The sequence below is a fragment of the Podarcis pityusensis genome, assembly GCF_964106645.2.
Source record: "Podarcis pityusensis genome assembly, chromosome: 16".
NCBI lineage: Eukaryota > Metazoa > Chordata > Lepidosauria > Squamata > Lacertidae > Podarcis > Podarcis pityusensis.
Window position 1 is genome coordinate 19,162,512 of NC_138041.1, and position 15,332 is coordinate 19,177,843.

A 15,332-nucleotide genomic window follows, 5' to 3' on the forward strand; every position below is an offset into this window, starting at 1 on the left:
GACCACAGTTCCCATAATCTCCGACCATTGGTCCTGCTAGCTAAGGATGATGGGAGTTGTAGTCCAAAAACAGCTGGCGACCCAGGTTTTTGAAACTGTGGACTAGAGGATCCTCAGGGTCCCTTCCAACTCTCTCACTCAAACACAAACACACACACGGTGCCTGGCTCCTCACCTTCTGCATCCAGCATCTTAGGGATATCCAGATACTTCTCAGCCACCTCAAAGGCTGTGTTGAGATTCCCAATGGGGTCATCCTGTGGACAGACAGACACAGTTGCTCAGAACGAATCACTACACCATGGCAGGGAGTAGCTGGCAGGGTTACAGGTGAGGATGAGTCAGAAGATGGACAGCTCCTAACTGAGACACTACTTATTGCTGCTCATGCTGAACTTGCTACAGGTATGAAAAGCTGCTTTGTGATGCTGAGGCTCTATCTATCAAGACCAGTCTCCATCTCCTCTGATAGGCGGCAGCTCTCCAGGGTCTTGAGCAGAGAAGGGTCTTCCCCGTTTCTACCTCATCTGTTAAACTGGTGACACCAAGAACTGAACCTACAATCTTCTGCATGCAAAGCAGACTCTCAGCCACTGAGCTACACCCTTAGCAAAATGCCCACCATAATGGTGGACAGGGACGAAGCAGTGGGTCTTTGGGCCCAGACACACAGGGGTCGGATTGCTGGCAATGAGCGCCACAAGGAGAGTCCTATTTGCTCTAGCTGGGTGATTGGCGGGGCAGGGGGGCGGGTACTGGAAATCACAGGTTGACTCAAGGACAAAGATGCCAGCAGACACCGCAGAGATCGCAAGCAGAGAGCCTGAAAGGAATGGGCGCAGCCAGGAAGACGCAAGAGGAAGACAGCACCTTTCTGAGCTTGGCGTAGTCAATGAGGTCAGGGCGGTGCCTGTGGATCAGGGCGCAGAGTGCCAGGCCATCCTTCCAGCTGGTGGGCAGCACATGGGCATGGAGAGAGAAGAGGGAAAGAGTGAATGAGTGAGTCCTGGGTCTCTTCAGCTGGGTCTGGGTGGCCTCCAGCTTTGGTCCAACATCCTTTGTCAGAGAAATGGCGGCTGCCCCATCCAGGTATGGAAAGGCACAGGGTGCAAATGAAGAGGAAAAGGGAGGAACAGAAGCAGACATTGCGGAAGGAGCAAATCTAGTCCATAGAGAGGAGTGGAACCTCAGACTCAGGGAACGGATGCGGCCCTCCAGACCTCTCTATGCGGCCCTGGGAACTCTCCCCAAACCATGTCCCTCAACAGGCCTGCTTTGCGCCTTCCTGGGATGCTTTTGCCTGGCTGAAATGTGTCCCTACATATCTTTAGGCACTAGGCAAAAACTTTCTTCTTCTCCCATGCCTTTGGCTAATTAAACAATCGATGGTCTTTTTTAAGCTGTAGGAAGAGGACACTGTTTTTCTTTGTCATTATGTTATGCATTTTTTAAAATATATATTGTAAACCGCCCTCAGATGAAAGGCGGCATAGAAATTTTAATAATAATAATAATAATAATAATAATATTCATCCAATGCTCCAGCCACATTTGCCTCTGGGTCTGCCCTACATGGCCCTCAGAAGGTTGCCCTGAAAGAAATGTGGCCCTCGGGCTGAGCAAGGGGGTCCCCTGGCCAGAACTGGCTTCCTTCTTCCTGCAGGAACATTGGCCCTGTTGCCCTCTGGGCAGAGGAGGCTGGTTGCAGGAAATTAGCCTAGGAGCCAAGTCCCTTTTGGCACCCAGCTCTGGTGTTGTTCCTCCATGCCAGGGAGCTGTGCTGCATCAGTTTCAAGCCAGCAGTCAGGCAAACAAATGCTGAATCCAGCTGGTAGGTGTGGTATTTATTTATGTTTAAATGTCCCTATTGCAGAGTTGGGGTTCTGCAAAAGCTCTTTTGCCTCAAAGCAAGCAGAACTGGGAACTGGGGGAGGCTCCTCACACTGAACGGAACCAGGGACAAAGCCCTGACTGCCCCCCATCCCAATCCCACCCCGTTTTCCTTTAGGTAATTCTGTCTTTGGCAAACAGAAAGTTTGTTTATTAATTTTATTGCATTTTTATCCCGCCTTTTTCATCTGAGGAGCTCAGGGTAGTGCAGATGGTCCGCCTCCTCATTTAATCCCTGCAACACCCCCCTCCCATTAACCTATCAGGCAAGTGCCATAGAATCATAGAATTGTAGAGCTGGAAGGGACCATGAGGGTCATCTAGTCCAACCCCCTGCAATGCAGGAATCTTTTTGCCCAACGTGGGGTTTGAACCCTCAGCCCTGAGATTAAGAGTCCCATGGCTCTGCTGCCTTAGCTCTGTTTTAATATATGGAAGGATTTTTAAAATATTGGGATTTGTTTATATACAGAATTGCTTTTCATTTGAACTATTTTACACTTTTTCTTGTTCTGCCATTGTAACTATTGTATTTGTTTCATAGTTATGCTTTTTATTGCTGTAAGCCGCCCTGGGAAGGGTGGGCAATAAATCCAATTCAACAAACTAACAAAAATCATTTGTCATCATTTTATTTGTCAAATAAAAGCATCTGCCACTGATGCTTTGGCTGAGATCCTCGCATCGCAGGGGGTTGGACTAGATGACCCCTGGTGTACCTTCCAACTCTACAATCCTATGATTCTATTCTTCTTATTCCTCCTCCTCTTCTTGTCTCCTGGCTGCGTAGAAATCTTGTCGCTCCAAACCTTCTTTCGCTATGCACAGCCTGTGCACTTGTAAGCGTGTAGCAAACAATGAATGCAGCTGACCCCAAATTGTGTGTGATCCTCCTCCCCTTCCTCATACCTGATGTGGAAGTTTTGCACGTTGACATTCCGGTAGGGAGCAGTCTTCCTCTGGCACCACAGCAGCAGCCCCTCCTTGGCTGAGGTTTCTGGAAAGAAAGAAAGGAAGGAAGGCTCAGGCAGTGGACCCTCTATGCTGGCTAAGACCCAGGAGTTCCTTCGATGCCTGGCAGGGACACTGGCTCTTGCCTACTCTTGTCCGCTCAGAGTAAATGGCATTTTCTATTCTCGACTGACAGCAGCTCTCCAAAGTCTCAGCCAGCGTGGTGTAGTGGTTAAGAGTGGTGGACTCATAATGTGGTGAACCGAGTTCGCTTCCCCGCTCCTCCACATGCAGCTGCTGGGCGACCTTGGGCTCATCACACTTCTCTGAAGTCTCTCAGCCCCACTCACCTCACAGAGTGTTTGTTGTGGGGGAGGAAGGGAAAGGAGATTGTTAGCCGCTTTGAGACTCCTTACGGTAGTGATAAAGCGGGATATCAAATCCAAACTCTTCTTCTTCTTTCCCATCATTACACCTTCCTGCAATGCACTTGCTCCAGCACCACTAAGCCATGCCAGCCTGCCCACCTATTGCAGGGCAGCCCATTCCCATTGCCAGTGGCTTTTCAGGATTCCCAGCAAAGAACACCCTTTCCCATCACCTGACACATGGCGGATTTAACTGGTGGTGCTGGGAGCTTGGGGCCTTCTGCAATTGAGGGGGGCAGGGAGACCAGCCCCAGAGACTGTCATTGTTGGTCAGCTGCCTGGGGGGCGGCACACCAGAACAGGAGGCTCCCCATTCTGGCCTGGTTGCTGATCTGCCTGGGCATTGCTCCCTTTTCTGAGCAGAGGCCAGAGTGAGAGATGAAGCAGCCGCTGCCTCTACCTTCCCTGCCTGCTCCTTTGCAGCAGCTCATATTGTGGTCAGAAAGAAGAGGACAAGGGAAAGGGCAGTGAGGACCATGGCAAAAAGGACGAGGGCATCTTATCTATGGGACTTTAAGCTGGTCCTGTTCCCTTTTCCACTTGGGTCCTAGGAGAAGCTGCATTGTACTGAGTTAGACCCTTGGTCTGTCTGGCTTAGTATTGTCTACACTGACTGGCAGATGCCACTGGGGACTGAACCCAGGATGTTCTGTATGCAAAGCAAGCGAGCCAACAGCTCTTCCCTTAAAAAAGCAGACCAGGATGCTGCGAGGGGTTTGTGTGCCCTTGTGTTCACCTTCCACCGAGATGTCCTGGATGGCAAATCGAAGGATGATTGTCCAGATCATGCCCAGAGTCATCTTCAGGTTCCCATCCACGATTTCTGGAAAAGCAGGAGGGGATGGAGGGAGCTTAGAGAACCACAGTGTTTGGAGTCAGACCTGCATCGTTTCAGTTGTCTCAACAAAACCACACAAATGAGACATGGATTTTCACCAAAGGGATTCCAAACATGTTTGGAGATATAATCTCCTTCTGTGGGGGCACAGTCTGGGGAAGGATGTCTGTCCAAAACATCTGGCAAGCAAGTCTGGATTCAGTCATTATTGGGCTTATTTATGTACCACTTTTTGAGTTTTGCCAGGCTGAATAATTTGGTACTATCCACTCTTTTACCCATTTCGCTGCTCACCCTGACTCCAGATTGTTTATGAGTAAGCTAAATCGTACCCGTTCCAGTACAGATCTTTGAAGGGGACCTTGCAATTTACCTATAAAGGTAGTGCTGTTGAGTGGGACATCCATCTGCTCAGAGGGCTGTACTGGTTGCCAATATGCAGTTTAAGCTTTTGCTTTTAGCATTTAAAGCCCTCAACAGCTTAACCTAAGAAACGACCTCATCCCCATGTACACCTGTTCTTCAGCATCCATGATCATTGGCCGTGCTGGCTGGGGATGATGGGAGTTGGAAAACAACATCTGGATAGCACCATGCTGGCTACTCCTGGCTCTGAGAGCACCACATGCCCCAGAGATGTGCTTAGCATGCACTACAAACCAGGCTTTTAGTGTTAGATCTCCAGCCCTCTGGAATGAGTTCCCAAACAAAACACTCACCCTCAGCACCAATAGATACCAGCTTGACCCCCTTGCTGGCGATGAAGTCTAGTGCTTTGTTGACATTGGCGATCTTGTGGAAGCGCATCTTCCCTTTATCTGGCTTTGGCAACCTTTCACCTTTGGGGAGAAGAGGAAGAGGAGGGAAGATGGAGGATGAGGGAGAGTCAAATATAAAGTATTCGTTCAAAGCAACACCATCAACAGGAAACTAATATATTATCTTAAAGATTTCAAAATGAAACATCACAAGGGAGGTTGCAACAGACCCAACTGCTAACTCCAATTAAATGTAGCAGATCCTGCCTCTTGGTGATTTGGAGTCTTAGGCAGAAGTTGAACAAATTGTAAAAGTTTTATTGTGTTGGTGACTTGCGAATTTTGCCTCAACCTCCCCGCTCCACATTTCTTGCCCCTGGGCAGCTCCACAGATAATCAACCTTGCCAAGCTTTTTTTTTTTAATACCTGAAATCACCTCCAGCAGAAGCATGAGCTTCAGGCCATTCCGGAAATCTTCCTCAATGTTCTCGATCTGCGTTCCTGCCTTCCTCAAGTGAGAGTTACACCAGGCTGTGAATGTCTGCAGGAAACACAATGGCAATGGTCAACTGAGTCACCGAAAACCCATACACATCACATCTCTGTTTTTATGATGATTGCATTGAAATGCTAATGATTAAGCAGCATAAAGATGCCTTAAACCAGGGGTCAGCAAACTTTTTCAGCAGGCGGCTGGTCCACTGTCCCTCAGACCTTGTGGGGGGCCAGACTATATTTTTTGGGGGGGGGGAAATGAACAAATTCCTATGCCCCACAAATAACCCAGAGATGCATTTTAAATTAAAGGACACATTCTACTCATGTAAAAATATGCTGATTCCCGGACCATCTGATTGGGCCGGATCCAGCCCCTGGGCCTTAGTTTGTCTACCCATGCCTTAAACAAATAAATAAAACACGCACACCGTAATTACTGAGGGTTATATTCAACTAAAGAGCGACTCAGCCTCTGCGTATCAGTTTCTGGGGATCTCCAATGCAAGGAGAACACTGTTGCACACAGGCCATTCTTGTGGACTTCCCTGGGGGAATCTGGTTGGCCATTGTGAGGATGAGATGCTGGACCAAATGGGTCTTCTTAATGATGTCCTTTTCCAGCTTCGCTAAAGCTGCCAATCTATTGTCCTTTACATACAGACTCCTTGCTTACTTAGAATGGGGTGGAGATGCAGGAGGGAATGCCCCTTATTCAGAATATCTCCCCGCTTCTAGAAGGAGTATCTGGCTATTTCCTGGTGAAGATACTGAAACACTCCATTTGCAGGTGGGCACTAAACCAACACGGCCATGAGACTAGCACAGCTTGGGTGTTGGAGTGCTTTGTTTCTAAAGGGTTGCCATATTCCTCAAAGTGAAAATCTGTACAAAGTTGTTGAGCTTTTTTATTTTTGGCCTTTTTTATTTCTCAAATGATTATATATATATATATATATATATATATGTATATAAAACACACCCCTTTCATGTGTCTGGGTTTTTCAGACATTTTGCCAATTTGCCGAAAATCCACGCGGACGCCATTTTCCTGCACAATTTCTGCACATGTCTGGGAAAACCTGGACATATGGCAGCCCTAGGTAAAAAAATAATACATCTAGGTATCAGACCCTCCAAGTGTCCCTATTTTCTAGGGACAGTGCTGGATTTACAGAAGCCATCCCAGTTGATCCTGGCATGCCCCACTTTTCCTTAGGATGTTCCTATTTTCATCAGATAAATGTTGGAAGGTATGAGCCAGCGAAATGAGTAACTATACAAACATTAGAAGACATCTGAAGGAAGCCCTGTACAGTGGTACCTCGGGTTACATACGCTTCAGGTTAAATATGCTTCAGGTTACAGACTCCGCTAACCCAGAAATAGTGCTTCAGAGTGGCTGGGGCAACCCAGTCACATGGGCAGGGTATAAATCATAAAATGATGGTAATGATGATGATGATGGAATAGGACATCTCTATTTTCATCATAGAAATGATGGAGGGCATGCGATCATTCAAATAAAGATACTGTACACGGCATTTATACTTGGCAGGTGGGTGTTAAACCGACACCGCTATGAGACTTGCACATCCTGGGTGATTGGTTTCTAAATCATGGTAAAAAATAAATACATCCAGCTATTCGGGGAAGCAGGTGACTGGCTGAGAGTTCCTTGTTTTTGGAGAAGAAGTGGGTATGTTCCTCTCTGTGTGTGAAATATGACTAAACAGGTCCAATTGGAGCATATGGGATCACACATTGCCTTCAGTTCATTCCACAGCATCCTGATCTCAGCTCCCCTGCCTCCCACCCCGGTGCCTGGCCAAATTTAGACCTGGCCCTCAAGGTGCCTGCAATGAAGCAAGTTTCATGCAATGCCCTGAGTGTGCAGAATATATTTATGGCCAGCCACCTGGCGCCAACAGAATGGGAAGGATGGGGGAAGAGCAGTGTTTCCTGACCATCCCAGGGCACTGAGCTTGTGTACAGCAGAGAGCGTACAGTGCAGGACGTGGCGATGGCAGGCACATGGCGGGCTGTCACAACAAGCAGCTCCAGCTGGCAATTGGATCAATTGTTGCTGCATTTTGTTTTGTTGTATCATTTTACATTACTGTATCGTAAGCCACCTTGTGTGGGCCTTTTGCCTAAAAAGGTGAATACAGTGGTAACTCGTGTTAAGTACTTAATTCTTTCCAGAGGTCTGTTCTTAACCTGAAACTGTTCTTAACCTGAAGCACCACTTTAGCTAATGGGGCCTCCTGCTGCCGCCGCGCTGCTGGAGCACGATTTCTGTTCTCATCCTGAAGCAAAGTTCTTAACCTGAGGTACTATTTCTGGGTTAGCAGAGTCTGTAACCTGAAGCGTATGTAACCTGAAGCGTATGTAACCCGAGGTAGCACTGTACGCTGAACAATCTGAACAAACACACAGCTGGAAGCGAGAGGGCAGCCACATTTGTTGCATTGTGTGACTGCCTGGTTCTAGGTTCAGTTTCAGATTAAAATGGGTGTTCGGGTGAGGACTCTGAACCCTGCCCTTTCTCCGCATTACCTTGTGCGCACTCCCTTGAAACTCTTACCTAGGGACTGACTACACTTCAAGGATTTAACAGAGGTCTCCTCAGTCCAAGGATATTGTGGGGCCCACAGTGGTAGTAATGGGGTTAGGGGAAACTTCCCCTCCAATTCAACAATTCCCAGAATCCTTTGGGAGAAGCCATGGCGATTAACCTGGCATATACCTGATACTGTATAAACATTTGTGTGTGCATGTAACTCAGGCAGGCCTCTAGAATTACACGTCCAACGACCAGACAAAACAGAATCTGGAAAATCTGAACTGAGCAGCGGTTTGAGATGGGAACTCTTGGGGTCAGGGGCCAAATGCAGCCCTCCCAACTTCTCCCCTATTTGTTGTTATTTTATTAATTGCGTTTACATTCCAGCATTTCCTCCGAGGAGCTCGGAGTGGTGCACGTGGTTTTCTCCCTCCACAATTAATCTCCACAACAACCCTGTAAGGCAGTAACCCAAGAGACTTTCCTCAGACCGCACCCCTTCTCCCCCAACCCATGCACCCCACTAGCTCTGCTTTGCACCCTCGGTGAGTGTTTATGCCTGGCTGGAATGTGTCCTTGAGCTCTGACAACGCTCCTTGTTTGCCTAGATGAGGGAGAGAGAGGGGGAAGTGTGTTGATAGAAGCTACCCTGCTGTACACATGTGAAATGTACACTTGCTCCACCCATTTTTGCTTATGACCCTATGCACCACTGATAAATGGCCCCTCTGGAAAAATATATATTTCTCCATCTGTTCTAGGAACTGGGAGTCAGCACAACATTTCCAACAGCTTTAGAGTCTGGGGGTTCTGCTGGCACACAGCTGGTGCTCAGCACCTGTTTCTGATATTTGAATCGCTATGAATTGGTCTTGAATTGCATTCATTGTTTGTTGAATTGGTTTGGTTTTTTGCTCTACGCGGTACTGCGTTTTTTTGATTAGGTATAAAATGCCCTTTAATGAGTCGGCTTTTGTTGTGTTCTATCATAACATGCAATTTCCAAAACCAGGTCTAGGGGGAAAAATATGGGAGGACAACTCATAAAGCACCAGAATCAGGATATTGTCTGGATTCTCCAAAAAATGCACATGAACAAAGGACGGCAGTTCCGGAGGAATGGGCAAATGTGTGGAAACCACATTAGAATGGTCCTTACAACCTGCTGTTGTGTTTTTCTTTAAAAACGAGCAGCTGAACACCAGAAGATGGCTATGAAGCGCTAGATAGTAAAAACGGGTTGGGGGCCATTTATTTATTGGAAACAGCAACATGAGGGCTAGAACCCTCATGTTAAACCAGGAAGCTGCCTTATCCCATCAGATCATTGGTCTGTTTAGGTTGGCAGTGCCTACAGTGACTTGGCAGTGACCCTCCAAGGGTCACAGCCCTGTTTGGAGATGCCAGCTGTTACATGCCACCCCAATATCCAAGCAACAACAAGACATTCCAGGGGTGCCTGCACTTACCCAGGGTTCAGTTTCCTTGGAATGAGGATCAGTGGAGACTGTGGTGTCTTTAGGAGACATGGTTTTATTTATACTTATATACAAACTGAGCATGGGGCGCGGGTGGTGCTGTGGGTTAAACCACAGAGCCTAGGGCTTGCTGATCGGAAGGTCAGTGGTTCGAATCCCCGCGACGGGGTGAGCTCCTGTTGCTCGGTCCCTGCTCCTGCCAACCTAGCAGTTCGGAAGCACACAGTGCAAGTAGATAAATAGGTACCGCTCCGGCGGGAAGGTAAGCGGCGTTTCCATGCGCTGCTCTGGTTCGCCAGAAGAGGCTTAGTCATGCTGGCCACATGACCTGGAAGCTGTCTGCGGACAACGCCGGCTCCCTCGGCCAGTAAAGCAAGATGAGCGCCGCAACCCCAGAGTTATCCGCGACTGGACCTAATGGTCAGGGGTCCCTTTACTTTTACCTTTACAAACTGAGCATAGGATGGAGGGTCTCACATCAACACTCCCATCTTGCTCTCCTCTTTAGGTTTCCAGGGGGAGCTCCAAGTCCACAGAGCAAGGCATGTCTCTTCCAGCTTCCAGCTCTCTCACTCAGAACTCTGGCTTCCATCTACCAGCCAGGTGAGAGGTGGCTACTTGTGATTTATTTTGTATTTTATCCTGTGAACTGCCCTGAGATCTTTTGATGAAGGGTGGTATATAAACCTTAATAATGATAATGATTTGCTCTATGGCACAGAGCAACTTCTTTGGATATGTTTAACAAGGAGCCAAAGTCATTACCTCGAGGAAGGAACTGGTTTGGCAATCTTTCTCTTGCACTTTCTTCTACCCCCATAGATACAGGATTGCACATTTGGAAAGGGAGACTTACACCACCCAGCACCCTCTCCCGCCAACTCAAAACACCAGGAATTAAACCAGTGACATTTTGCATGCAAAGCAGGTGCTCTGAGCTACAGTCCTTCCTCTGTTAAGATTTGTGAGAATGGGATGGAGTAAGCTGAGCAGGGAATGGGGCAATTGGCCTCTATAAAGTAGTCTCACAGCATGTCCAAGAGCTCAATCCTGCTTTTCTAGATGTATTAGCCTAATCTGCTCCCTGAAGTTCTGGTGGGGAAGAGCAACATTCACTCCACATACACATACACCCACCCACCCACCCACCCATCCCTGCCTCAAAACAACAACACCATTGCACTTTGTCCTCTCCTCAGATCTTTCCTGAATCCTCTGATTCCTTCTCCCTCCCAGTCCCCTTTCCTTTTGAGTCGTACCTGGCTAAAGGGAGTGACAACATTATTATCATTTTCCCAAAAAAAGTGCAGACATGCATTTTAAGCGTCAAACAGAATAGAAGGCGCTCCTAAAAATAGTCAGTTTTACAGAGGCATGGGTTCGTCTATTTAAAAAAATAAAAATACAGTTGAGCTGCGTCTGCGCTTTAGTCTATTTCTAGAGACTCCTCGGAGGCAAGAATTTCGAGACAGGAATGTTGCAGGAAGCTTCCCAGCAACCACTGTGTAACTTGAATTAGCTGGCTTTTGAACCCAAAATAAATTAAGCTCCAAGGCGAGCACTTCTGCTGAGCTTCCAGTTGAACCAATAATGAATTTAATCCTGTTTTATTTTTAAACCCAAGTCTAAACCTTTTTTTAAAAAAGGGTTAAACTGTCAGCCTTCTGTGGAATCGTGTGTAACTAGAAATGACTGCCCTAAATATTTGTAATTGTGCTTTGGGACATCTGTGGCACACAGCCTCCCCCAAAGAATTGTGGGAACTGTGGCTTGTTAAGGGTGTTGAGAATTGTAGTTCTGTTGAGGCTAAACTACAGTTCCCAGGATTCATTTGGGGGGGGCACCATGTGCTCTAAATGTCTTTTAAATGTTTGGTGTGATCCCTTACATCTCAATAACTCTAGTAGGAGAGAGAGATAAACACATGCTTAACACCCTCTTCCCAGTGAAACCAATCGGAATTTAAAATATTTCACTTTGGCTAGGATTCTGCTCTATGTGGGGGCAGTATGGCCCAGTGGCTAGCCTTAGACTGGAGAGAGACGGGTTCAAATCCCCACTCAGCCAAGAAGCTCACTCGCTCCTTGGGATCAGAGACCTAGGTCACAGGGTTATCGTGAGGATAAAATGAGGGCAGGAAGAGAACCATGTACACTGCTTTGAGCTCCTTGGAAGAAAGGTATTATTACAAATAATAACACAAGAATCATATTTACGGCTGCATATTCAGGCTTCAGCAGATTTAATCCCAACAGGCTGGGATCTCTCGTACCTCCTTGCAGGGAGCCTCTCTCTCTGTCCAAGACAGGGGGGTGGAGAAACCACAGGCCTTGGGTTGGGGGCCAGATACGGACCCCCAGGCCTCTCTGTTTGGCTCTCAGGCTCTCATTCCTCCGTGGTCCTGCTTGGGGTACTCCTGGGGTGCCTTTGCATACCTGGAAGCGCCCTTGAGCCAGGATGACAACCCAGCCTTGCTAGCCTGGATGGATGTGCAGATGTGTAGAGGAGGCACCTCTGGTTTATGAGGGGCTGGAATGCGGGGCCGGTTTAAAGTGATTCAGACACTGTTGGATTTGGGGGTGTTAACTACGAACCCCAGGTTGATTTCTCAATTACTTGTTTTGAGGGCTGCTGCAAAAACGCAGGGTTTTCACTGCAAAATGACTGCAGAACTTTGGCACAACAGGATCATTGGGAGGGAGGAGAGACAGCTTAAAATTCTCACCAGGCTAACAAGGTTACAGGGTGACCTTAGGCCAGTTGTTCTCTCTCTCTCTGTCTAAGCTACTCTGCAGGGTTGTTGTGAAGATAAAGTAGCGAGGAATCCTTTTCACCCCCTTCCAGCTTCTTGGAGGATATAAATCTAAATGCCTGCCTGCTTTCCGTAGCCCAAGAATGGAAAACTTGTGTGGCCCTTCAAAGGTCGGACTCCAACTCCCATCAGCGCCAACCGGCATGACCAATGTTCATGGGTTGGAGTCCAACATCTCATGGGCTGCTGGTTCTCCCATCCCTGCCATAGTCCCTGAGTGGTTCCCAAGGGAATACAAAAAAGTCCCACGACAATTTAAGCTGCAGTCCTAACCTGACTTACCTGGGAGTAATCCCCACTGAATTCAACAGGAGTTGCTTCTGAGTAGACATGCTTAGGTCTAGCAGCCCTGCACAGCCCTGCTTCCTATTTTCTCAGTTCTTCACTAGACTGAATCGCTGTGGCTGCGGAACAGGACTGCCAGTTCCTTCCCGCCCGCCCACAATTGTGGGGAACGCCATATGCTTGATCCTGGCCACAATCCAGAGAGCCATGCATGTGTAACAGCCATGCTGTTATAATGAAGAGCAGGAGGATACATTGCAAAACCAGCCCCGGCCTCTCAACTGATCCCTTGTCCCCTTGTCTCTATCATAGAGTGTGCTCAGCAACCTGCTCTTATGGGACAGTTCTGGAAGTTTGTTTGGAAAAGAAGGTGGAGGGGCTGCTTCACAGAAGTTCAGAGGAGGCCTACATGCTTGCTTTAAGCCTGCTTTCAAGAGTTACAGATTTATCCAGGTTCCAGATCTACTACAGTGGTACCTTAGGTTAAGTACTTAATTCATTCCGGAGGTCCGTTCTTAACCTGAAACTGTTCTTAACCTGAAGCACCACTTTTGCTAATGGGGCCTCCGGCTTCTGCCGCGCCGCCGGAGCACGATTTCTGTTCTCATCCTGAAGCAAAGTTCTTAACCTGAAGCACTATTTCTGGGTTAGTGGAGTCTGTAACCTGAAGCGTATGTAACCTGAAGCGTATGTAACCTGAGGTACCACTGTACTAGATATTGTAGGATGCAACAGAGAATGCCCGTGAGGAACTGCAAACGTTATCTTGATCAGAACATGTACAGTGGTACCGCGGGTTAAGAACTTAATTCGTTCTGGAGGTCCGTTCTTAACCTGAAACTGTTCTTAAGCTGAGGTACCACTTTAGCCAATAGGGGCCTCCCGCTGCCGCCATGCAATTTCTGTTCTCATCCTAAAGCAAAGTTCTTAACCCGAGGTACGATTTCTGGGTTAGAGGAGTCTGTAACCTGAAGTGTCTGTAACCCGAGGTCCCACTGTACTGTACTTGGAACTTTGAAATCTCTTGAAATGTTACATCTTCACATTGTTTTTCTTTTCATAGAATTGTAGAGCATTCCCTGTAATGCAGGAATCTCAACTACAGCATCCATTTCTTCATGGTTTCTCCAGTGCAGACTGCTGAAGACGCCTTGCCACTCTGCCTGAGCAATATTCAGTAAGTTGTAATTTTCTATATATACGGTATACATCCATGCATCTATTTAGCTTTTAAATGATTCTATGATTTGTTGTTTTATGCTGATGGATATGTCAGTGCAATCATAGAGGGGAGGTCAGACTGAATGATTGATGAATAGTGATTTGGTTTGCCATATTTTTAATATGATGTGTCTGCCAGACAACATGGGCAGGCAGGGGGGGAATTAGGTATGCATAACAGCTTTTGCTGCACAGCTGATTCCCAGCTGGCCAAGCCTGATTTTTCTTCAGCAAAGTTCTGAGGATGAGCCTAGGCAAAGTGCCACCCTTGCCTGAAAAGTCCAGTACATCTGAACCGTGGGAGTGTGATAGATCAGTGGGAGAGGCTGAAAAAGAGGTGGGTATAACCATCTTAAAAGTTTGGGAAAATCCCAGGCACTTGGTTACCCTGGCACCTAGAAATCTGAAGCTGGCACATAAATGTGCCACAATTCTCCTGCACCTACACTGCTGCACACAAGGACTGTGGCATGTAAAACATTGATTCTGGCACTTAGGAAGTTCTGCAAAGTTTTGCTGAGAAATTTGATGTGGTATCAGCTTATGCCATCAACAGACCACATCAGGGGTAGGGAACCTTGGGCCCAGTGGCCAAATGCAGCCCTCCAGCACTCTCTGACTCTCAGGAGTCTCACCAGGCCACACCCCCCCTGCCTTGTTCCATGCCCTCCCTGAATGCTTTGGCCTGCGAGAATGCCTTGAAGGAGGGCGCAAAGAGGTGTGTGGTGTCATGTGTATGTGTGTAGAAACCTCTGACTTTTGTCTGGCTGGAATGTGGCAAAGATCAGATTTGCACCTGTTGTTCTAGCCCTGCCACGTGGCTCCCAAAATCTTGGCCATGAGGGAATCTGGCCCTCAAACTGGAAAAGGGTTCCTCGTTCTGCTGGCCTAAGACAGTGCACAGTACAATCCTTTTTGCATGCCTACTCATAAGTAAATCCCATTTAATTCAATGGCACATACTCACAGATAAGCGGGTAAAGATTTGCACTATTAGGGGGAGGGCAGACATCAGATAGAAAAAAAGCTCACACTCTGTCCCTCAGTCATGGGCTCTGCCCATATCTTCTTAGTTGTATTGACCATAGTACACACCAGCAAATCAAATACTGGTTCAGCTACTGCCCTATGTTTTGTTTTTGTTTTTCCTGGTTTATTTACATCCACAATCCATTTATTCATTGCCTTAATACATATATAACTTTTTTTTCAGGTACAGAACTGTGGCAGGATGCAGGGGGTGGGTTTTTGGTGAGAACATGGATATTAGCCAGTCCATGCTGTACTCCTGATCATTTTTATTGTGCGTCGATTTCTGCTCATTATACTATCAGGGCAGTTACACATGATCCCGTTTTCGATACTCTTTGCCTGCAAATGTTTTGGGGCAGACATCTTGCTTCATTTCTTATCGGCGTATATTGCATAACTTCCTAGTGAAATCTTGTAACTTTCTAATACCACAAATGTTCTGGTTAATTTTTTCCCCACTTTTGTTACCCTATAGCAGGGGTCAGCAAACCTTTTCAGCAGGGGGCCGGTCCACTGTCCCTCAGACCTTGTGGTGGGCCAGACTGTATTTTGAAGGGGGGGCGGGAATGAACGAATT

At 47.3% G+C, this 15,332-nt stretch overlaps 1 protein-coding gene and 1 long non-coding RNA gene across 3 annotated transcripts in view; one reads left to right on the forward strand and one right to left on the reverse strand.

The window, feature by feature from the left end:
- Positions 1-15,332, reverse strand: part of ACTN3 (actinin alpha 3) — a 41,866-nt gene that overhangs the window by 15,058 nt on the left and 11,476 nt on the right. The window contains exons 2-7 of the mRNA XM_080986235.1: positions 5,293-5,407; positions 4,827-4,946; positions 4,006-4,092; positions 2,800-2,887; positions 871-949; positions 176-257 (exon numbers count right to left, since the gene is read on the reverse strand). Coding sequence (XP_080842361.1) covers positions 176-257; positions 871-949; positions 2,800-2,887; positions 4,006-4,092; positions 4,827-4,946; positions 5,293-5,407 — 571 coding nt within the window. The remainder of the gene's footprint in view (positions 1-175; positions 258-870; positions 950-2,799; positions 2,888-4,005; positions 4,093-4,826; positions 4,947-5,292; positions 5,408-15,332) is intronic.
- Positions 1-15,332, forward strand: part of LOC308466052 — a 53,965-nt gene that overhangs the window by 6,386 nt on the left and 32,247 nt on the right. For both annotated transcript variants that reach the window (XR_013980640.1, XR_013980641.1), the window contains exon 2: positions 13,634-13,679. This is a non-coding gene — a long non-coding RNA (uncharacterized lncRNA). The remainder of the gene's footprint in view (positions 1-13,633; positions 13,680-15,332) is intronic.